The sequence below is a fragment of the Oryza sativa genome, chromosome 11, assembly GCF_034140825.1.
Source record: "Oryza sativa Japonica Group chromosome 11, ASM3414082v1".
Classification (NCBI taxonomy): Eukaryota; Viridiplantae; Streptophyta; class Magnoliopsida; order Poales; family Poaceae; genus Oryza; species Oryza sativa.
Genome location: NC_089045.1, coordinates 10,102,313 through 10,126,894, shown reverse-complemented (window position 1 = coordinate 10,126,894; position 24,582 = coordinate 10,102,313). Strand labels below are relative to the sequence as shown.

Genomic DNA, 24,582 nt, shown 5'->3' with positions numbered 1-24,582 from the left:
CTAAAGCATCTTTTAGTTTCATCTTATTCAAATTACATGTTGAGCAATCCAAAATATCATGAGGTTGTTTTAATTTTTTAGCAGAAATCATGTTAAACATCAAACTAGCATGAAAAGCTATTTGATATTTTTGCAACAACTTTTTAGTTAAAAACAACTCATCCAAAGTGCGTGTGTGCAAAGCAAAACTGCAAGCAAGAGAAGATCTATTTTTCAAATCATGTGCAGCATTAACATCTCTAATTTTTGAAATCTCATTCATTAAAACCTCACAATTTTCACAATCATCATCATTAGGAATAAGAGATTTTAACCTACAAATTTCAGATTTAAGAGATTCAATGATAAATTCCTGTTTTTTATACATCTTCCCACACTTTTTATTTTTAGCACTCAAAATATTAATAGCTTCCTCAAAAGCACTCTCCTCATTATCTTCATACTCTGTGTCAGATTCACCACGCGCCATGAAGCAAACATCGGAGACGTTCTTTCCCTTATCATCATCTCCACTTTCACCATCTACATTACTTAGTGGCTCGAAAGCGGCGCAAACTTGTTGAAAAGCCTTCCTAAGATTCTCCATCTTCCCCCCTGGGTTAGAACCCTTCGACTTGTTGTTGTTGGGCTTGTTGTTGTTGGTCTTCTCACCATCTTTATCTTCTCTTTTGCCTCTCCCAAGCTTAGGACAATGCGAACGAAGATGATCAATTGAACCACATTCAAAGCAACGATTTGGACCACCTCTTTTCCTGTTCCTGGCATTATTCATAGCTCGAGCAATTCTGTTAGCAACCAAAGCTAAATCGTCCTCCTCGATTTGTTCGAGTTGATCATCGGATGTGGCATTAAAAACAGCAAGAAAAAACGACTTAGATGAAGAAGCATCAACATCCAAAGAAGAAGAAGAAGAAACCAAGGCACTCGATTTAGAATCAACTTTGCGAGAAAGAATATTCATCTCATGTGTTTTCAATTTAGTATAAAGTGAATCCAAAGTCAACGTAGACATGTTAACAAACTCCTGAATAGATGTAACTTTCATCTCCCAAATAGACATGTCGAGACCATTCAAAAAGTGACGAGAAATCTCAGATTGTGGATAATTAGCATCATAAGAAGAATCAGCAGATCTAAGATCACTCAAAATTTTATTAAACCTAGAAAGATAGTCATCCAAAGCTTTTCCAGGTTTCATCTCAAATTTAATGTATTCATTTTTAAAAAGATCTCGACGATGCTCTTTTATGTTATTTGTTCCTTGATGAAAATTCTTCAAAGAATTCCAAATCTCATGAGCAGTTTCAAGATGTACAACACGATCATAATCAGCACGAGAAATCCCACTCAAAAGAATATTACGAGCTTTGCAATTATTTTCAAATTCAGTTTTTAAAGCATCAATATTAATTGCTTCAGGAATCACATAAGGATGAGAAACTTTCCTCCAAATATCATAATTTTCAGCCATAATGTAAGATTGCATCATACTACACCAATCAGGAAAATCAGTTCCATCGAAAATATGAGGCTTAGTTGAAAACCTAGCGGGAGTAGCCATGGCAAAAACTTTAGATCAATAAAAATCCAAAGAAGAAAACGAAGCTCTGATACCACTTGTAGGATCGAATCACAAGAATTAAGCCAACCAGAGGGGGGGTGAAAGGTTGGTATACCCAAAAACAAAAAACTTTTAGCGGAAATAAAAGTTACCCTTGAAATCGATGGAGATCGGTCTGACCGAGATTGATCTGCCGGTCTGACCGAGTAGATGCCGCCAGTCTGACCGCCCGTATGCCGCCGGTCTGACAGCCAGTATGTCGCCGGTTGGACCGCCGAAACTCGGTGAAACACAAATCGAAGAACTCTTAAAGTGGATGACGACTTTATTACTTCTCTCTGTGTTTACAAAGTGCACCAACAGCACTCCTTACAAAAATTTCGACTAAACTCGAAACCCTAGCTCAAAACTCAACTCTATTGCTCTCTAAAGCGATACCGGGAAGCCTCACGCTCCCCCTCTATTTATACATGAGGTAGGCAGCCTAAAGCCACGAACCAAACTCATACTAGGAGTCCTAAACACCTTAGGAAACCCTCTAGTACAAGAAAGAAACTTTACATAACCAAACGTACCAAATTTGGACTCCTTCCAAATTCGACCCCGCATCCCATACGCACACAATAACTCCATCGTATGCCATATGGAATCTCCATCAACCACGTGCATCAACTCTAGCCTAAGTATCCCGCATGATCTCTGACCACCACGGACATCGTCTTATCCCCAAGCCGACTCCCGATCCATCACGGCAAATACTCTCCCGAGACATCGAGTCACCTACACATGGAACAAACAAAGAAACCATATTCCGAGACCAAGCTATCTCCAACTTGACTCATTAGCAGCAAACAACAGTATTACATACGTATAGTATCCATCTAGAAGTCATAATCATGAAATAAACTCGGATATCCAAATAAACAACCCGAAACCGAAACTGACACAGTGTCGGCCGGTCAGACCGCGGGCCGCGCCGGTCTGACCGCGCAATACACGCCGGTCTGACCGGCCGCACCGGCCCGGTCTAACCGGTCCACATAAATTGATAAACCTGCGATTCACCTGTGAAATCTCCAATGCCCAATTGTTCATCACAGAATAATAATCAAAAACACCTTTGATTTTACAATCTCCCCCTTGATGAACACATTGGCAAATTCATAAAAAGTTTTGGTGTTTGGAAAAATAAAAAACAAAAGTGGTAAAAAGCACACTTCGTACAAATGTACACATCGTGCTCAAAAATTCAAAAGAAAACTTCTCCCCCTTTTTAAAAGAAAGAAATTCCCAATTGAACCAAAAACATGCTCTTCTCAACAACTCTCCAAAAATTCACCTCGCTTCTCCCAAAAATCCAAAAACTTTCACATTACTTCTCCCCCTTTTGACAATGATTTCATCAAGCATAGGAATTATGTTCATTAATGTGAAAGAGCTTAGCATCCAAAAATTTTCACATTACTTCTCCCCCTTTTGACACGTCTTCCTCACGTGCAGCCACGTGCCACATACCACCACGGCATATGGACGGAAGACATGACATAGTTTCCAACCCATCCTAGCCATAGACAAGAGTACCGACCCAACCCTACCTACGGCCGGAACCTCCGGGACAGGTAGGCAGGACTGAGCCCCTAGCAGCAGGACACCAGCCCTGTGCCATGACATCTCGACTACCGGGCCGCAGCTCGTGTAGCCTTCATTTGTCCTAGAGATGTCCATCGACCCCCGACTTCGTCCATCTCCATCCGTGTACTTTTGTTTATAACCAGACTGAGCCACAAACTAAGCCTTACCCACTAGACATGTGGAAGTACGGTAGTGCTTTGCAACATAGGCCCGAAGACCGGTCCTTATGTGGCCGAGGTGCTACTATCAAATGCACCCCTAGCCCAGCCTAAAACCATTTTGAGGGTTTTGAATAGAGGGGGAGGTGTGTGTCCAATTCCACAATAGTCCAACCATTCCATAATGTCCAAGTAATATGAATATTCCCAAAGTCTAGAATTAATAAAACCACCTAAAGTTTGCCTAATTAACCAGCGAAGCATCTACCTAAATTTATACTAGTGGAACCATGAATAGAGTGCCCACTAGTTGGGGTTTTGTTTATTCTAGGGTGAACAAGGTAATAATAACAATAGCAATAATAATAAGGTCATAACAAAGGTAAATAGGCATGGCTAAATAAAACAGTGATAACGCGGGAATTTAAATAAAGCGGTAATGCATTAATTTAAATCAAAATAATTTCACAAAGTGGGATCCAATATGTTCAAAGATGATGTGACTTGCCTTGCTCGCTTTCCCAAACGTCGGCTTCAACCTCCACGAAGAGCGGATCTCCCGAAGCTGCAGCGTCTACACGACCAACGGAAAAGAAAAGGGCTTTTACTCTAATAAACCCCATATAACAAGCAAGAACAAAGCACAAAAATGGGTACTTGACTTCTTAAGGAAAAATTAGAGACTTGAACGGTCCAATTCCGAGTTCAAATGGCCAAGTTATGCCCATTTGAAGTTTATATGCTCTTTAAATGAATATTTACGAATTTCTTCATTTAAATTTTAATTTAAAAATGGTTTATTGCGTCAGCCGAGGGGGAAGGGCGCGCGGACCGGGTCCACGGGAGTGGGCCCCCGCGGCAGCCTCACGGTCCACGGTGGACCGGGTGCACCCGGGCTCACACCGGCCGGCGCCGTGGGCCCCACGCATCAGCCGCACCCGAGGACGTGGGCGGCTGACTGCCGGGCCCCACGCGGCAGCCGCCCGGCGCGGCCGGCGGGAGGCGGCGCCCACGCCCCTATGGTCGCCGGCGGCGGCCATAGGCACGGCGGAGCGGCGGCCGAGAGAGGGGAAGGGAAGGGGGAAAAGAGGCGGCGGTCCACGGCTCACCCCGGGTCGACGGCGACGACGAAAGAGGCGGCTGGAGTGGAGGAAGGCGGCGGCGCGGCTCGGGTGGACGGGGACGACGGCGTTCCGGCGGTCGGCGAGCTCGGCGAGGTGGTGGACGGGGTCGGCGGCGGTGCGGCGAAGCCGGAGGAGGCGACGCCGGGGCGGGAGACAGTCCCGGCGAGCGAGGAGGGCCGGCCGGAGGTCGTCGGCGACGGAGGAGAGAGAGGGCGACGGCGCGAGCTCGAATCCGGCGAGGAGGAAGGGCGGCGAGAGGCGGAAACGGACGGGAGAAGCGCGGGGAGGGTTTAAATAGGGTTGGAAGGGGGAGAGGGCGGCCGGGGAGGAAGGAAACCGGCGTGGGAGGTCCGGCCGCTATTAATGGCGCCGGCGAGATTTGCGGGAGCAAATCCGCTCGTTTGAATGAGAGAGAGAGAGGGGAAAATGGGGGAAAATGGAGAGGGGCTCACGGGGAGTAATTCCCCCCTATTGATTTCACGCGGGGGCGACGGGATGCGGCAGATTCGGCGGCGGCGGCGGCGCTAGGCGCGGGCGGGGCGGCGGGAGCGGCGGGAGGAAGGGGATGACGGATGGGCCCCACCCGTCAGCGAGGGTGGCGGGCGGGCCCGCCCGTCAGCGGCGCGCGCGCGGGGAGGGGCCGAGTGGGCCGCGGGGAAGAGGAGAGAGGGGGAGGGAAATGGGCCGAGCCGGCCCAAGAGAGGGAGGGAGGGATTGTTTTAGGGTTTTTCTTTTTACAAAATCATTTTAACTTTGTTTATTTCTTAATAATTATTATTTGTGCTCTGGAAATTCCACTAAAATTTATTTACACATTTTAGGCTTTTAGGAAATATAAAAAATCCTCCAAGCCTTAATTGACTTTTAACTTTGCACATTTTAATTTTTGAAGGCTTTCACAAGGATTTTAATTATTCTAGTCATAATTTAAATGATATATTTTAGGGTTGTTTTGGGACGCGACACGAGACCAAGCTATCTCCAACTTGACTCATTAGCAGCAAACAATAGTATTACATACGTATAGTATCCATCTAGAAGTCATAATCATGAAATAAACTCGGATATCCAAATAAACAACCCGAAACCGAAACCGACACAGTGTCGGCCGGTCAGACCGCAGGCTGCGCCGGTCTGACCGCGCAATACACGCCGGTCTGACCGGCCGCACCGGCCCGGTCTGACCGGTCCACATAAAATGATAAACCTGCGATTCACCTATGAAATCTCCAATGCCCAATTGTTCATCACAGAATAATAATCAAAAACACCTTTGATTTTACAGAGAGATGCGCAATCATCTGACCAAAAGCAAATATATGGTATATACATACTCCGTTCAGATAAATAAATATTTTTTCTTAGAGATTTAGAATGAAAGGGAAAGACTTTGATGTGTCCCACATTAAAGAGCATGGACCAACTTCTAATCGGGCTGAATTGACAGAAATACTTATTTATAAAATTGTTATCAACACTAAATAATAGTGGTTGGGTTTTGTGTAAGTAGTACTGTAGAAATATTTATATATATGTACAAACTTTAAACGTCATATCATACATGCCTATATCAATGGATACGGGGGAAATATTTAGCATGTAATTTCTTGGTCAACCACTCAACCTAGTGTACTGAGCACAAGCTTGCTTTGAATTGTACTACATATCTCTGTCAAACTTGGCTCACGATTATGGAATAATTTGCACATAGCCGAGACAATGCTGCCTAAATAGAGCTCGGCAGTTGGGCACAGGGAAGCGTGTTTTCTTGAGAAAATTTTTTATCTGCCCCTTTCAAATTTAGCCAATCCTTGTATATCCTCGAGTTTTACTTATTCCATGGTATAGCACTGAATTTTGATTTTTATCCCTTTTATACTTATTATTATGTCAATTGATCGTTGGTTGAGCGTTAAATAGCTGCAAGATAGGTGCATTTTGCCCTTATTAGGATGTGGTTCGAACTGTTCAGCGGAGCTGAACGGGTGCACAAGAAACATGAAACGAGAGTGATGATTAACTCATGATTAATCAAAAATTAACTATTACTAATTTGAAAATAAATTATTTGAAAATTTTAAGAAACTTCTATATAAACAACTTTTTCACGAGACGCACCGTTTAGCAGTTTAGAAGCTCATAACAAGTGAGGAACCAGCTCCCTCCAATGGATGAGAAGAACACATACTTAGTCATTGAAGGAACATATAAATTTCTCGAGTATACTGTTAGAAGCGTAGAATTTGATGTAGGAGACTATTATATTCATATGGGTTTATTGTGTGTGGTATTATTCACAAATCACAAAAAAGTTCATGGCTTAGATAACCAAAAAATATGCATTTATTGTTTACTAGAAGAGTATTTTGCTGGGGAAATACACTTTAGTCCCGGTTGACAGCCCATTTTAGTCCCGTTTGTGCAATGGGGACGCAAAATGCATGAATAAATATGAATATTTATAGTCTTGATTATACAAAGCGGGACTTAAAAAAACATCTTTAGTACCGTAGGACCACGTGACCTACTGATTGGCGTTACTAATCGGTACTAAAAATGTTTTTTAATGATTTTTATTGCTTGCTGCTTTTTTATATTTATGCATATATATGTATAAATACATGTATATATAAATTCAAATACATACATTCATACATACATACATACATACATATAATATGAAATACACAGTTTAACTCGAATTTTTCAAAATGTTCAAATTGTGAGTATATACCTAGGTATAAGAATTTGATTCATACCTATACCTAACAACAAAAACAACTCAAATTCAACTTTATTTCACAATCCATATAGGAGTATTACATACCTAACTAATTATATGTTTGGATGGTATATACCTAAACATGTTTAAATTTAGCTCAAACTTGTTTGAACTAGTTTGTAAAGAAGTTAATGTTCATACCTAACTATTTAAAAAACAATTTCATACTCATTTGAATTGGGTATATACTCTCTCTCTCTATATATATATATATATACATATGACAGCTCTATTCTACACCCGCCTCCTTCTCAGCCCAACTACCAAAGCCTATCCCTCTGGATCACGCCCGGCCCCGCCTCCTCGAGGTCACGTGCAGCACCGGCGCCCGGCCCCGCCTCCCCTCCCGATCGCTCCTCCTCCTCCCCATCCCGATCTCTCTCTCCATTTTTTATTCTTCTTCTCTTTTCTAGAAAAAAATAAAAATAAATTGATAAATTCAAGATTAGAACCCATGATCTCATGGTTCATAACAAACTCTCTTAACCAATTTACCCTATGACACTTTGTGATTTGAGATCATTGTTTGTTTTCTATGTACATCTATTCAAATTTTGTGAACACAAATCCATTATGTTACTGTATAAATCATACCTTGTTATAAATCATACCTTGTTATTACGATTCGGTAGTAACATTATCGTAGGAGTGCAGTAACATGATACGTTACTGCGAAATTTATAGGTCGTTACTGTAAAATTTATCGGTCGTTAGTGCACTTTTGCAGTAACATCATGACGAAATTGCAGTAAATGAGAACATACTTAGTAACTGTACTATTACAGTACCACTGCTTGTGCATAGCTAAATTTTTAAATCTCAATATTGTGCAAATTACAAGTGCTAAAAAGGAGCATGTGCATGGTCACAAGTGAACACAAGTGCTAAAAGTACTTCTCTTTCTATATACAAAGATACATAGTAACAATCTTAGTACAAGTAAACTTTTAGAATTCTAATCTTTAAACAATAATACAATTGCCCTGTTACTATACGATAATCGAGACAAGATGTTTAACGAAACTAGATCCATCATGACTATTTTATAACATTGTTATTGTGGAAAGTAGTCGTGTTACTACATATTGACTGTCGCGTTACTATGCATTTCCAGCGAGACGAGAACTAAAAAAGAAAAAGTAAATCTTAACCTTTAGAGAGAAATATCTCTCATGTTATATATTATTTTTCTAATCCGTCTGCACCATAATGTTCGTAAAAAAGTGCTTAACAAAACTAGATCCATCATGACTATTTTTTGATGTCGTTACTGCACGATGACCGTTCTGTTACTACAGAATTCCTGTGAGATGAGGACAGCAAAATGGTGGCCGGGGGAGGGAGTAAATGGGTAGGTTTGACTTGGGTTTGACCGGCGGGAGGGAGGTTTGACCAGCCTTTGACTGAGGTGGGAGGGGAGATTTAGGTATATATGTATATGTGTATATGTGTATATATATATATATGTATATGTATATATATGTGTGTGTGTATATATATGTATATACATATATATACATATATATATATATACACATATATATACATATATATATATATACACATATATATACATATATATATATATATATATATATATATACACACATATATATACATATACATACACATATATATACATATACATATATATATATATACATCTATATATATATATATATATGTATATGTATATATATGTGTATAGAGAACTACTATACAGCGCTATAGGCGCTACCTAACTAGGTGGAGCGACACACAGTGCCACCACCCTCGTGCAACCTGCCTCCCCCCCCCCCCCCGTCCACATAACGCAGTTAAAATTTAACTCATAGTACCCCACCCCTGCGCCCCCTCCCCCATGCTCATAGTTCTAGTAAATTTTTAACTTGATGTTACCCAACTTTTAGCATATATATACATGTGTTGTTCCCCCATCTTGTAACCAACCACATATCCCGATCCTACTTTTTCTCACTTTCATTTTTTTATCCCGATTTACATGGATCTGGCGACGGTACGGCGGTGGCTACCGCGCAGAGAGGCCATCCCGAGTGGTGGCCGGTGACAGGGCGACCTGGTGGGGAGGAGCAACGGCGGCATGGTTGTCGTCGATAGGGACGCCGTCGGATCTATCACCACCGGCGGCCGCCACGACCAGAAGCAACCGCAACATCATCCCTTCTCCCATCGTCTTCCATAGCAGTGGCAGGCTAGGCATGATGGCGTCGCATCCATGGCGGGCGGGAGGTGGATCCGGCATGGCATGGCTATGAGCGTGGTGGCGACGGGCAACTGCGGGCGCAGCGTTGGCGGGCAGGAGGCGCGACGTCTCCACCTTTACTGCCGAGCGGTGGCGGGCGCGACGTCGGCGGATCCGGCACAGCACGGTTGTGGGCCCGGCGACGACGGGTGACAGCGGGCTGGAGGCGCGACGGATCCACCTCCATCGCTGATCGGGGGCGGGCGCGACGTCGGCGGTTCCAGCACAGCACGGCTGCGGGCGCGGCGGTGATGGTCGACTACGGGTGGGAGGTGAGGAGGCGGCGCATCCGGTCGCCACTCCGCGCCCCAAGCGCGCAGATCCTGCGTGGATCTTGCACAGGTGACGGCGGGCGCGGCTGTGACAGGTCACTATGGGCAGGAGGCAAGGCGGCGGCGGATCAGGCCACCGCTCCGCCCCCACGCCCACGGCGTGACCTCTGCGGCGGCGAACTCGGACTTTGATGGATATGGAGGAGCAGCGGCGGCCACGTTAATGACACGCCGCCGTCGATGTCTGGAGCAAGAACCAACAAAAATTTAACTTATGCTATATATTATGAGGATGTATATGTTGAGTCAAAATTTTGTTGTCATACCAAGTTAATTTTTTACTCAATAAGGATACCAAGCATATGATGTATATGAAAAAGGGTTTCTAATGAATACATACCCGAGATTTGTGGTTGGATATAATGAAATAAAATAGAGCCACCGTTTTTATATTGCGGTAAAAAAACAAACACATCTATCGAATCTTTGCATGCTACAAGACCTATGCGTTAAATTTTAACTGAAGTACATCTTCAATCGAATCCCACGCCAAAAATGTGTACGAGTAAACAGATCAAACATAGGAACCAGCATCAACATATCACCAATGTTAACTGAATCTGTAAGGCATCGTAACCTAGGCACCAACTGCATGCAAGTTAAGTTTTAACTCCTAAATCGGTATGTGCGCACCAGGAGTGGGGAACTCTACCTGTGTGTCGCGAGTTAAATTTTAACTCCGCAATGGAAAGTTGGCACCGGGAGTAGGGAACAATCCTTGTGTGTCGCGACTCGCGACTTAAGTTTTAACTCCGCAGTCGGTTCTAGCACCGGGACTGCGGAACACTCCCTGTTTGTCGCGAGTTAAGTTTTAACTCCGCAGTTGGTTGCTTGCCCTGGGAGGGGGGGATTATCCCTGTGTCTCACGCCACGTACTTTCCTGGCGCGGAGCGCCTGTGTCTAGCGCTGTCTAGCGCTACCGTATGTGTATATATGTATATATATGTATATGTATGTATATATATGTATATGTATGTATATAGATGTATATGTATATATATATATATATGTATATGTATATATATATGTATGTATATGTATATATATATGTATGTATATATATATATATGTATGTATATATATATATATGTGTGTGTGTGTGTATATATATATATATGTATAGGGTGAGACTACTCTACACCTGGGGTATAGAATAACTATTCTATACGCCCCCTCCCCCCCTCTCCCACTCCCAGGCGCCATCCCGCCATCCCGCCTAAACATCCAGCGATCCGCCCTCGCGCAGCCGCCCCACCGGCCCACCAAAAAAAATAGCGAAAAGATAGAGAGAAACAAAAAGAAATACGAAAAAAGAAAAAAAAAAGAGAGAAAAAACTCCTGCATCTGCCGCCGAGAGGAGGGAGTCACGCGCCAACCTCGGGCGCCGCCGCGCGGAGGCTCCCTCCGGCCTCGTTCCCCATCCCTCTCCTCCCTCCGTCCCCCTCCCTCTCCTCTCTCCCAGCTTCCCTCCCTCCCTCTCCTTCCCTACCAGCCTCCCTCCTTTCCTCCATCTCTCCCAATAACTCTCATACCTTCCAGTGCGCCGGGCCGTCGTGGGGAACCCCGGCGAAGCATCCCTCTCAGCTCGTCCTTTCGGCGCCGCCCACGAATCCCTTCCTTTTCCTTGAGGTGAGCTTTGCCCTAAAAAAATCTTGTTGTTACTGTCTATAGATCACTATGTTACTGTCTGGTTTACTGCATGCAAGTTTTGTCATATAGAATTATTTGGTTACAGCGTTTTTACTATTTATAGATCGCGATGTTACTGTTTGGTTTACTGCATGCGAGCTTTATGCAGAAAAATCTGTGGTTACTGTGTTGTTACTGTCTATAGACCTCCCTGTTACTGTCCGGTTTACTGCATGTGAGTTTTGTCTTAAAAGAAAGCTTTTGTTACTGCTTTTCTACTGTTTTGTTACTGTATTTCCTGTATTATTTTACTGTCTGATTTACTACATGTGAGCTTGTTCGAAAGAGCTTGAAGCCGTCGGAATCACCATTTTGTTACTGTATTTCAACTGTTCTGTTACTGCATTTCTTTAATTATTTTACTGTCTGTTTTCCTGCATGTTACTGCTGACTGGTCTATCTGTTACTGTTATGGCAAGTATTTTTTTACTGCTCATTGCTGTACGTATTGCGTATGAAAATTACTGCCGCTATCTAAGATATTGCATGTCGATATGATAGGCGGGTGCAAAAGAAGATGGCATCAACATCTACTTATTCGGGTGTGCACCTCAGAGGTGACATACCGCCCCCTTCGCCGCCAGCAATTGATGATGTGCTTGATGTCTTACCAATAGCAGTGAGCCCCCCACCACCATCACTGCATCAAACTTTCATAGATCCCTTACTGCACAGAACAGTTATCACCCCACCTCCCCCTATCAATCCAGAGGCATGCATCACCCCTGACAGTAACCTTACATTCACACATGTGAGTATGTTACTGCATATTTTGTGTTGTGTTACTACTCTGCCATGAGTATTGTCCTACGCATAACAAATAATGAATTTTATGTACTTTTTTCCTTCAATTATAGGGCCAAGATATTCCTGAAGATGTTGTCCCTTTGATTGGCACGATGTTTGAATCAGAAGATGCTGCTTACAGCTTTTACAATAGATATGCACGGTATGCAGGTTTTGGGATTAAGAAAGGCAAGTTTGACAATGCCCGTCGTGCACGCTTTCTGCATTGCACGCGCCAAGGCAATCACACTTACAAAGGCGAGGAGGTAAATAGGGTAAGAAACTAGACAACAAAACGAGTTGGGTGCAAAGCATTGATAAGGGTGAAGCAAGATGGTGACATTTGGGAAATCACAAGAGCACAACTGGATCACACCCATCATCTGTATGTCTCCCCATCAATGGCGGTTTTCCAACAGTCCCACAAAAATTATGATCCATCAATCATGCAATTTGTTAGACAACTTCAGGAATGCCACGTATCTCACGGTGCAATAATGTCCTTACTATCAAAAATGCATGGTGGCCCCCAGAACATTCCTTTCACTAACAAGGACCTTGCGAATAGGTATTTGGGCCTTCTGTCTTATTTGATAAATCTGCACTATTCGACTATTTTCATTGCTGCTGTATTTTACTACCCAAATGCATGTTACTGCTGCTATACTTGTTTGTTTTTAGCATTGTTGATGTGCATTACTTCCACGGGGTAGCAATGTTGTTACTGGATTTTAGTTAACATGTTACTGCTAATACATAGTTGCTTCCTTTTACTGCTGTGTTGTGAGTTACTGGTTAGTATACATCTTGTTACTGGATTTTAGTTTACATGTAACTGCTAAAACATGGTTGCTTCCTTTTACTGCCGTGTTGTGAGTTACTGGTTAGTATACATCATGTTACTGAATTTTAGTTAGCGTGTTACTGCAAGAAGGCTGAGAACAAGGTGGAGGAGAACTCAGATGATGTAAACAAGCTGCTAATGTTTTTCAAAGAAATGAAAGTCAAGAACAACAACTTCTATTTTGATATCCAAGCTGATGAGAAAGATGCTATCCAGAACATATTTTGGTGCAATGCAAGTAGTAGGGCAGCCTACCACCATTTTGGTGATTGCATCACATTTGACACAACATACCGAACGAACATGTTTAACATGCCATTGGCGGTGTTCGTTGGATGCAATCACCACATGCAAAGTGTGATTCTGAGTGTTGCTCTCCTTAGGGATGAAAGAGCTGAATCATTTGAGTGGTTGTTTAAAACTTTTCTGAAGTGCATGGGGGGCAAAGCTCCCATGTGTATTCTCACAGGTGCGTTGAACTATAAAAATATCTCAGATGCCTACCTTGCTTACATTTTGTTACCTCTTTTTTGTTTATATGTTACTGCCTAATTAACACTTGGCTACTGTTCTACCAATATAAATGCAGACGAGGACCCAGCTATGGCATCAGCTATAAGGGAGGTGCTAAAGAACACCATTCATAGGCTCTGCCGATGGCATGTACTAAAGAAGTACAAAAAACAGTTAGGTGTGCTCTATGAAATGTTCAAGCATAGAAATTTCAAAGAGAAGCTGCACTTTGTGATCAACCATCCGCTGACACCAAGTGAATTTGTGGCTGCATGGAAAGATCTTGTTGAAGAGTTTGAACTTCAAGGTTGTGAGGTGATGGAAAACCTTTATAACTTGCGTGCCGAATGGATTCCTGCTTACTTCAAACAGATCTACTACGCAAGAATGACATCCACTCAACGGAGCGAGAGTGTGAACCATATGGTTAAAACAGGCTATCTCAAAGAGCTCACTGCACTCCACAGAGTTGCAGCTGAGATGAATAGATGCATCCAGATGAGGAAACAAAAGGAGGACTGAGAAACTAATGCTCAAGAGGTACTCACTGTATTTCCTTTATTATTTTACTATCTGATTGACTGCATGTGAGCTTGTTTGAGAGTGCATTTGCCGTAGGAATCACCATTTTGTTATTGCATTTCAACTATTCTGTTACTGCATTACCTTCATTATTTTACTGCCTGGTATACTGCATGTTACTGCTATCTGGTCTATCTGTTACTGTTACTGTTATTACCAGAATTGTCTCCACTGCAATAAACTAGCATTTCAACTATTCTGTTACTGCATTTCCATCATTATTTTACCGCCTGTTATACTGCATGTTACTGTTGTGTGGTCTATCTGTTACTGTTACTGCCAGAATTGTCTCTTCACTGCAATAAACTATGCTTGTTACTGCAACTGCAGTGTGAGCCCGTGTTGAGCACAAGATATGCGTTCGAGGAACAACTGAGCAAATTGTACACAAGGGCGGTCTTCACCTTATTCAAGGAAACACTGTTCGATAGCACGGCGTTTCTTGTCAATGAGGTTTCCAACGCCATGGGAGCCTACGTGGTGACCCATGGTAAGACAATTCGAAAGAACCCGTGGTCGCAACACGCTTTCCAAGTTACTGCTGATGTGGAGTCTGGGCTGTATGAATGCGAGTGCAAAACGTGGATACACACAGGTGTGTTGCTAGGTCTAGATTTGTTACTTCAAATGTTTAGTCCTGTTACTGTTGCTATACTCTCTGTTACTGCTGCTATACTCTCTGTTACTATTGTTATACTCACTGTTACTGCATTTCCATCAATATTTTACCGCCTGTTGTACTGCATGTTACTGTTGTGTGGTCTATTTGTTACTGTTACTGCCAGAATTGTCTCTTCACTGCAATAAACAATGCTTGTTACTGCAACTGCAGTGTGAGCCCGTGTTGAGCACAAGATATGCGTTCGAGGAACAACTGAGCAAATTGTACACAAGGGCGGTCTTCACCTTATTCAAGGAAACACTGTTCGATAGCACGGCGTTTCTTGTGAATGAGGTTTCCAACGCCATGGGAGCCTACGTGGTGACCCATGGTAAGACAATTCGAAAGAACCCGTGGTCGCAACACGCTTTCCAAGTTACTGCTGATGTGGAGTCTGGGCTGTATGAATGCGAGTGCAAAACGTGGATACACACAGGTGTGTTGCTAGGTCTCGATTTGTTACTTCAAATGTTTAGTCCTGTTACTGTTGCTATACTCTCTGTTACTGCTGCTATACTCTCTGTTACTATTGTTATACTCACTGTTACTGCTATTATACTCTGTTACTGCAACTTCCACTCTCAGTTACTGCAAATTGCACTCTCTGTTACTGCTGTTATACTCTGTTACTTCTATTATATTCCCTGTTACTGCAACTTCCACTCTCTGTTACTGCAACTTCCACTCTCTGTTACTGCAACTTCTATGTACCATATTGCTGCAGGTCTTTTCTGCCCACATATTGTGAGGGTGCTCAGCCATCTCCAGGTAGAAAAAATACTGCCCAGATATATATTGAAGAGGTACACAAGAAGTGCCAAGGAAGGGGGTGTCTTTGATGACCATGACTATCGGAGATTTGGCCTTGACAGCACAAGTGAGATTTACCGCCACACAGTGTTGATAAATGAGGCTACGAAAGTTGCCAAAAAGGCATCAAAATCAACGCAATGCTACGACAGAGCCATGGAGGTATTTAAGGAGTTGGATATTGAGATTGATGGAATTCCATGTGAACAATTATTGAATAATGAAGAAAATAATATTGGAGAGATGGAAACAGATCCAGTGCAAGCACCTTTGACGGCGCCACCAATTTCAACAACAAAAGGAAGGAAGAAAGACAAAGAAAAACTAGTATCGAAACAAACAGAGAGCAAGCAGAGGAAAGACCACAGCAGGAGGTGTAGTGTATGTCACAAGATTGAAGGGCACAATGCTAGGACATGCCCTAGTAGAAGCAAAAGACAAAAAACAACCACCCGCCAAGCAAGAGATGATTATGACGAGGAAGACGAGGAAGACGAGGAAGAATAGGTAGAAGAGTAAGTGAGGAAGAAGAGGAAGAAGAGGAAGAAGAGTAAGTGAGGCTACTGACTTGGCTGTCATAGTACATGGCTGCTGACTTGGACATTTGTAATATGTTACTGCCATAGTGCCCAACTGTTACTGTCATTTAGCATATTGGTTACTAAAAAATGTTATCCTCCCATCAGTTAGGGCAGAGCATCACTGCTATATGACATGATTCTAGAACTGCTATATTTTAAATGGTTTGTCATGATGCCAGTTGAAATTACATGTTACCTATTTGTTTACTACCATGATACATGTATGTTACTGTAAATTTAGTAATCTGTTACAGCAGGAAAGTAAGAACAATATAAACTTGTTTTGCTGTCGTGAACTATAGATACACGACGTAATGCAGATTGCTGCAATGTCATTATGTCTTCCTGTCAACTTTGGTAATTATAAACACGGGCGTACTGTTGCATTTGTGGTACCAACAATAAATACAAAATCAGGTGTGTTACTGTCACTGTACATATGAGTTACTACAAATAATTAGCACCGTTACTGCTATCAAACCGAATAGAAAACATGGTTCAAAACATTCAAGAGATGATGTAAATGTTGTGACATGTGAAACAACCCAGAGTTAACAGGGAATTACACAAAAGACTTATAATATATGGTATGTTCCTGCCACTATATAATTCGTTACTGCAAAAATGTGGCAATGTTCCTAACAGTCTCCTGTTACTGCCACCAACTAAGTATTTTTACTACCAGCATCCAAGTACGTTACTGCCACTGTACACCTTCATTACTTAAAAAACGTGGCAATGTTCCTAACAGTCTCCTGTTACTGCCACCAACTAATTATGTTACTACCAGCATCTAAGTATGTTACTGCAATCATTTAGGTACAAAGTTCCAAAAGACAACTTGGAAAAAAGAACAGAGCTGAACTACTTGGAGATCTTCCTAATCTTAGGCCTATATCGCTCAATAGCCGCAGGGAGCTTCGCCTCGTTCAGTGGGTGGAAGAGTATGTAATAGAGGACCTCCGCACGATATTTTGTTCCATCCTTCTGCAATAGAGGGGGGCATGCAATTGTTGTATTAGAAACAATATGATGGAATGAATCACAAGTAGGCAATGTTATAAAAAAAATGCAAATGTGCATGCACTTACAGGGCAAACTTTCTTCACAAAAACTTTGCCATCCCAGAACTGAATGTATTTCATCGCTAAAAAGCCACAATCATTTGTCAAGACTTGCTTTTGGTTACAAGCATGATAGCATTTCCACTTCCTAACATCTGTGAACTTCTTTGGGAACATCACATCAAGAACATCAAGGAACCTACCAACCTGTAGCAGAAAAAAGCAGGGTAGAAATAGAGACAAGATAATAAGATTATAGTTTAGAAACACAGTCTGAAAAATCCCATGCTAAGAACAATTACTGCAAACTAATAGGCATGTTACTACAAAATAAGAGAATGGTTACTACAGAATATTACTCCCAACTGAAAACAAGGGAAATACCATGCTAACTAATGATGAGAACACAAAACCAGAAAAAGGACAAAAAAAAACAAAAAGGAAAAAAATGGGGCGTACCACTCTGTCTTTCATAGCCTTTAGAGCTTTCTCGTCTCTGTCATGTCCTAATGAATCAAGTATATCGATTCGTTTGTGGTTGAAGTTGAAGCAGAAAATAGTCCAATGGTCATTGTTAATCGTTGGAAGAAAACTCTGACCAATTGGCAAAAGAAGCATTTCAATCGTCAAGCAGTAAAAAAATTAGAAATATGAAGCATATGCAGTAACACTAGTGCAAAAGTACAGTAACAGAGTAACTATATTGCAGTAACACTAGTGCAAAAGTACAGTAACAGACTAACTATGTCTACAAAAACTATGATGACGTTACTACAGAGTTGATATGCATCTTCAATGGTAGTATTAAACATTAATCTGCAACACAAATACATATCTACCCCATAGTAAAAAAATGATTTGGTACTGCATGTCAACACATATAGTAACACACATCATGACAATCTTACTAAACACACATCATGACAATCTTACTAACCAGTTTTGCATTAGGTAGGTTAAAACTCTTGCATTCACGAGAGATTATGTTGACGGCAGCATCAAATGAGAATGTAAGATTGTGGTTTTCAGAATTCAGCACTTCCTGTCATTAACAAAAAAGAAGAAAAAAAAGGTTGAGCTAGAGAACTATTTTCAAAAGGACCATGCAGATAAAAAAAGAAATGCATGAAAATAATCTTTAGCATATAATGGCGCTGGTGGGAATGATAACTCTGTAGCCAATGCTGTCTTTCCGATAGTTGGCATCATCAAAAATCAAACATGTTGACCAGAAGAGCATTATATCATTTGTCAACTTTCCACCCTCTGAAAAACAATTCCTCAATTCATCGCCCTTCCATACAATGGCGCCTTCCATTTGGTCGATGAGATACGCACTAAAAATTGTACAACCAAAAACAAAGACAAAAGAGAAGTAATATTACTGCATGATACATTATATGTTACTGCACAATTAGATATATTTTACTGTATGTACGTTATTACTGTAGTGTTGACAAAAAAATTCAATGCACATGCGCATTTCACTTAGGAAAATTAAAAAAAAAAAAGAGGAGTGAAGGGCAAAGATGTTCACCTTTCAACATCAGGGAGTTGACCGTTCCATACAATTTTGTACACTTCCATGGCAATGTCTCCAGTGTCATCCCATAGTGGTTCAATGGAAACACACTTGAAAGGGGATATGTACTTGGGGTTTGCCAACGGCCTCCTCTTTTCCATCTCAATAGGCATGATCGCAGGCGACAGGTTCGCAGCAAGAGATGGGGCAATGGCCAGCATAGGAGTACTTTCAACATGTGTACATATTTTGTCCACTAAGCCTTCAACATTTGTACAGATTTTGTCCACCAAGTTAGACAACTCAGCATCATCTATAAAAAAAGGCTACTTGTTCACAGAGGGGCAATGGCAAAAGATATCAACAAAGAAAGAAAGTTAATACAAAGAAAGAAGAATCTTACTGTCATTATGTGCATCTTTTGCTGGCTCGCAAGGTTGTCCAGCTTCTGCATCTTTTGGGTCCTCGACATGCATTGGGGGAGAGCTCTCCACATTGCCTCTACTTTGCTCATCTCCTAAAACATCATTGGCCTGAGTGGGAGGTGTGCCGATAGAAGCTTGGGTTGTGTTCTCATTGCCACCTGAAAAAGTAAAACCACATGAATGAAAAAAAGATTTGATTACAAAAAAAAAGACATGTTACTGCACTAGGATGAGAACTTACTGCCAGATGTTTTGTCGGTTACTGCATTAGAATCTAGAGGGGGGAGGCCATCTCTTCTCTTTTTGCTTTTCCGTGTGTAAGCTATCTTAGGATCACTTGTCGAGCAAAGCGAAGTTAGAACATCCACTAGGCGGTCTTGAGCCTTGTGTAGGTTACCCATAATCTGCTCGACCTCCTTGTCATATTGCTCAAGAGCATCCAACCCAATTTGCTTGCGGGTACTCCCAAGTGACTCAATAAGTGGTCCTAGCTTACTACGAAGACTTGGGAAGTCACCACCAAAACGAGGCGCTTCTTTGGATCTTGCTACAGTTGCTTCTTGAGCTGCTAATTCATCAATGTGTTTCCTCTTTCTAGTACTCCCACTAGCAGCTCCAACCTTTCTCTTCACCTTCTCCTTTGAAACAAAGTAGCAAGTGCTTTCCCTACACCTCAGCTGCATGAGAAGTATAGATAAAAAAAGGGTTAGTGCCACAACCAACCACTATCCAACCAAAAAAAGAAAGAGAGAGTGGGGAAAAAACAAACTTACATTTAATTTCCCAAAAGAGGTAGAGCCATCCTTCTTTGTTGATTTTGTGAGATTCTCAATTTTGTCAATAAGACTGGAGTTGAAAAATTGTGAGCGTGGTGTATTGGTGTTTGAGATCATGGCCTTGCAAAGAAGGTTGTCAAGGTAATACACCTACAAAATGAAAAAAAAAGCATATCTAAAGTATTACTACACTGTTACTGTTGGCTAATAGATGTGATACTGCAAATAAAGGTGGATGTTACTACAAAGTAAACTAACTGTTACTGCAGAACATATCTAAAAGCATTACTACACTGTTACTGCAAGCTGAATAGATGTGTTACTGCAAATAAAGGTGGATGTTACTGCAAACTAACAGATGTGATACTGCAAATAAATAAACATTGAAGATGCAAACAAAAGATGATGAGAATTACCACAAGTAAAGCTGTGCAGCCGTAGACTGTACTCCTCTTGCCACTTTTCCACTTCTCAGCTGACCATCTCAAATGATCAACAACAAACTTGTAGAGGGCCATGTCTTTGTACTGCTCCAAGTTTTTGCTCACCATGTTGACTATATTCCCTGTGATGTCGGTGCTAGAGTCTGGGGCCAGCAACTTGCTAAACAAGATCATCAGAATGCACTGCATTGTGAAATCGTCAGTGCCCCCCATCTTAATCCTATCCAGAATGGATGAACTAGATATTTTCTCCTTTTTTCCAAGACCTAATTCTTCCCTGATAGGATCCAATGGAGTAGTGTCAGACACTACTGGTGGATCCAAGTGGCCATTCTGCAGCCCCAACACACAGTGCACAACATCAGGTGTCACTGGTAACTTCCCACGACCACCAAGATCAAGGCACATAGAATCAGGGTCAAGACAATCTATTAGATATTCAATGAGTTCCCTAGATCGAAGGCCATTCATCCGAAACTTGAAAACCCAATCAAATCCCAAAGCATGCAATCTATCCCTCTGAGGTTTGTTCAACGAACCAACCATTTCAAGGATGGCATTAGGCTGGCATCTGGTGTTCACAGAGAAATGATCACGCTTCCTGACCGGCACATCCTTAGTCAACTTTTGCTTTGAAGCAACCTTCTTTTTAGAACCTTGCATTGCTTCTGTCTTCCTATTCTGAGGAACCTTCCGCTTGACCTATGGCAAAAGGATAAGAGAAAAACAAAGTTAACATGATGTGCATGTCATGCAAAGAAAGAAAAAACATGATGTGCTACTAAAAAGGAAAAAGAAACTTGCATGTACCTTGAGGGCTGGTTCCATGAAATCATTGTCGTCATCCTCTTCTACTTCTTCATCTTCATCCTCAACATCATCTTCATATTCATCCTCATCTTCCTCTTCCACTTCATCCTCTGGTTCCTGCTCACTAAGCTTATGCTTTGTATGATCTTGTGTTGCTTTCTCAGCTACCTTACTCTTAACCTGTAACAGGAAAAAGTAAGTAAAACAAACATTTAGCAAAAATATGTCATAGTTGTTGGGGAAAAACAAATCATAGGCTGAAAAAAAAGAAAACTTATAGGCACCTGACAAGCTGGTTCCATAAAGTCATTGTCTTCTTCTTGATCTTGGACTCTTACTCTTGTAAAAACTTTCTTCCTCTTCTGACGCATAGGAAGCTGTGATTTGTTTTGAGCCTTCACTACTGGCGGTGGTTGCCTCTCCTCTTGCCCTCCAGTCGCCACTGTCGCTACCTCACTCTCCCCTCCCCCTCCCCCTCCCATCGCTGCTGCTACTGGCTCACCCTCTTCTACCCCTCCCGTTGCCGGTACACTAGGTTGGGTTTGAGTTGGGTCAAAAGATACCTCCAAGTTATGATCACCATCTCTGTATACAACCTTTGCAACTTTCTAGGCCTTGCCGTCTTTAACAACTGAACCCACTGCATGAAAAAAGGATAAAGCACATAGATGAGTTACTGCAAAAAATAAAATATGTTACTGCAAAGTAAGGTTTGTGTTACTGCAGGGACAAAGACATGTAACTGTAAACTGAGTAACCATCTTACTAAGAAAACATAAAATCAGGCACCGTGCACTAACAGAAAAAACATTTAATGTGTATCGGAAACCATGCATGTCTATAAAAATATATTACTGTCATATAAAGCACGATTACTGCATAAAAGACTGACATTTCATTGTCGACCCTCTTCTCACGAGAAGTAGACTTGATACAAAAGTTGCTCACAGGTTCCTCCTAATAAACGCCACTGTGACACAAATCAAAAGGTATAAGAAAAAAATTGTAGTATACAATCTGTGTTTTTAACTTTAGCATTATCAATTATCACTGCTAGAGGATGACAGAAGCAAAATGAGCATCTATCCTGCAAAGCTTGAAGCATTGTGAATTTGTGATGGAGATAAAAAAAAACCCGGCTGTACTTTTCAAAGAATGCCTCGAGACAATATTATGTTCACTCATTGGGACTATTAAACAGACAAAAAGGCAATCCAACTTTCCAAGAATTGATAACTGAAAATTTGAAGCAAACATAATTAGATGCTGTACACATTAAAATTCTGAGAGAACTTAAATACTATAACACATATATATCTGTACACATGAACGTTCAACTTTTTTTTAATTCAATAACCAATCAAGCATAACACATTGACATGTTTGGTCTGACTAAGAATATAGCAGCAAGAATCTGTCTCATGTTTCACTTTAGCATTATCAAAATACATTCCTAGGAAGGATTTCTGAACTATACTTAGCACAAGTAGCATTTCAGTTAACAGAAAAAAAAAGATGGGTTAGAAACCTGTCCAGCTAGCAGGGAAGACGCCCACGCCGTGCTCCGAACCACCAGCCGCTACCGCGCCTTCAGCTGCAGCCCTGCCGGCTGCCCTTGCCCCTGCCGCTGCCCCAAAACCCTAGAAGAGGGGAAGGGGGATGGCGGGAGGCGCTGAGAGGGGAGGACGGGGTCCGGCGGGAGGCGCCGCAGCCAATCCACCGTTGGCCGCCGTCGCCAGTATCCCTGTTGCCGGCCTCTCACGCCCCTCCCTGTTGACGCAAGCCCTAGAGGAGGCGCGGGGGGAAGGGGGTCGGGGGAGGCACTGAGAGGGGCGGAGGAGGCAGGAGAGGCGGGGGAGGAGGCGCACCGGACCGCCGTCGGCCACCGTCGGTTGAGGACGGAGCCGAGGGCAGCGGCACGTGGAAAGGATGGAGGCGGCGGCGCGTGGATACGGAGGAGGCGGAGGAGGATGAGGAATCCTGATTTTTTGGGTGGTGGGGAAAAAACCGCTGGGTGGTGGGGCCGGTTCGGTGGATGGTGGGGTGGCACCGGTTCGGTGGATGGTGGGGTGGCGCGGTGGTTTGGCGCGGGAGGGGGTACAGAATAGGTATTTATTATCTCCGAGTATTTATTGAAGTTTATTGAAGTAATTCTGTACTCATAATAAGTGAATTCAGCACTAAAAATAGTAGTGAATAGTTATGAATTAATTTGTGAATTAATTATAAAGTGGTATCAGAGCCTGGTAATCATAGAGAAGCTAAATTTAGAAGCTAATATTGGAAAGTTAATAAATACCAAAGATAATATCAACATAAGGTGTAGACTAAGCCATACTGAAGAACATAGTTGGCACTCTAATAATAGCCAACTAAATTTAATTGTAGATTTAATATATAATTTCTATATAAATTGGAGTAAGAGACAAGAAGATTTAGAGCAAAAGTTAGAAGATATATATAAAGAACAAAAGCAATTTGTAGAACAATATTCTTTTCTTAATAATAAGCTAAATACTACATTAGAATTATTAGAAGATTATAAGATAAGGCAAAATAAAATTTCACAGAATAGTGATTATATTAAAGAATTACTAGACAAAATCAACTCTAGTAAAGGTAAGGAAATAGTTTTGGCTTCATCTGGCATAGTCTCATCTTCACAAGCCATTAATTCTGAAAAATGGACATATCTAGGAGTCTCTTTAGAAGAATAGCAAGCAGAGATGATAACTGTTCTGATAAACAAAAAGGCAAATATGATGACATAGATGAGCTGAAAGATGTTGCACAAGTAGATAAGCAGCTCGAAAGATATCAACGAGATACTTTAAGGGCAATAAGGCCTCAACAAGTATACTGCATGGGATTTTTTGAGAATAAGAATGGGCTTTATAGAATATCTAGAGAAGTAGAATTAAGTGTTCTAACAAAGCCAGTAGAATTAAAAATAGTAGCTAAAGAATTTGAAAATAGTTTAAAATATTCAGGATATAAGTATATTCACCAAGGTATGTACATAATAGGAATCAAAGGAATGACAAGAAAGAAATTAGGAGCTAAAGTGCTAATAACCTTATTAGATAAAAGATGGGACACAATAAACAAAGCATCTTTAGGCTATCTAGAAGGAGATATGAATGGAAATATGTTGATAACCTATATAGCGCCTGATTTAATGATGCCTGTAAATGAATTCATAGATAAAATGAGTTTTGGTTTCC

General features: G+C 41.7%; 3 protein-coding genes across 4 annotated transcripts; 2 read left to right on the top strand and 1 right to left on the bottom strand.

Annotated features, from left to right (window-relative positions):
- Positions 1–12,824: 12,824 nt before the first annotated feature.
- LOC112936979 (protein FAR1-RELATED SEQUENCE 5) lies at positions 12,825–14,206 on the top strand. Its single transcript, XM_066305831.1, has 3 exons — positions 12,825–12,895; positions 13,555–13,640; positions 13,761–14,206. The coding sequence occupies exons 1-3, from the start codon at positions 12,825–12,827 to the stop codon at positions 14,204–14,206; spliced, it is 603 nt and encodes a 200-aa protein (XP_066161928.1).
- Positions 14,207–14,595: 389 nt separating this feature from the next.
- On the top strand, positions 14,596–16,391 carry LOC9266270 (protein FAR1-RELATED SEQUENCE 5). Its single transcript, XM_026021181.2, has 3 exons — positions 14,596–14,861; positions 15,099–15,363; positions 15,652–16,391. The coding sequence occupies exons 1-3, from the start codon at positions 14,754–14,756 to the stop codon at positions 16,242–16,244; spliced, it is 966 nt and encodes a 321-aa protein (XP_025876966.1). The 5' UTR covers positions 14,596–14,753; the 3' UTR covers positions 16,245–16,391.
- A 478-nt stretch (positions 16,392–16,869) lies between these two features.
- On the bottom strand, positions 16,870–23,330 carry LOC9271452 (uncharacterized). Of its 2 annotated transcripts, XM_015761703.2 has the most exons (14): positions 22,887–23,330; positions 22,251–22,328; positions 21,643–21,998; positions 21,359–21,538; positions 20,522–21,250; positions 20,103–20,255; positions 19,571–20,006; positions 19,308–19,487; positions 18,920–19,217; positions 18,554–18,719; positions 18,320–18,424; positions 17,842–17,976; positions 17,410–17,589; positions 16,870–17,305 (listed from the first exon to the last, which is right to left on the bottom strand). In XM_015761703.2, the coding sequence occupies exons 3-14, from the start codon at positions 21,838–21,840 to the stop codon at positions 17,183–17,185; spliced, it is 2,883 nt and encodes a 960-aa protein (XP_015617189.1). In that variant the 5' UTR covers positions 21,841–21,998; positions 22,251–22,328; positions 22,887–23,330; the 3' UTR covers positions 16,870–17,182. The 2 variants fall into 2 exon arrangements, with proteins under 2 accessions (XP_015617189.1, XP_015617190.1); XM_015761704.2 differs by lacking the exon at positions 22,251–22,328.
- Between the last annotated feature and the right edge of the window lie 1,252 nt (positions 23,331–24,582).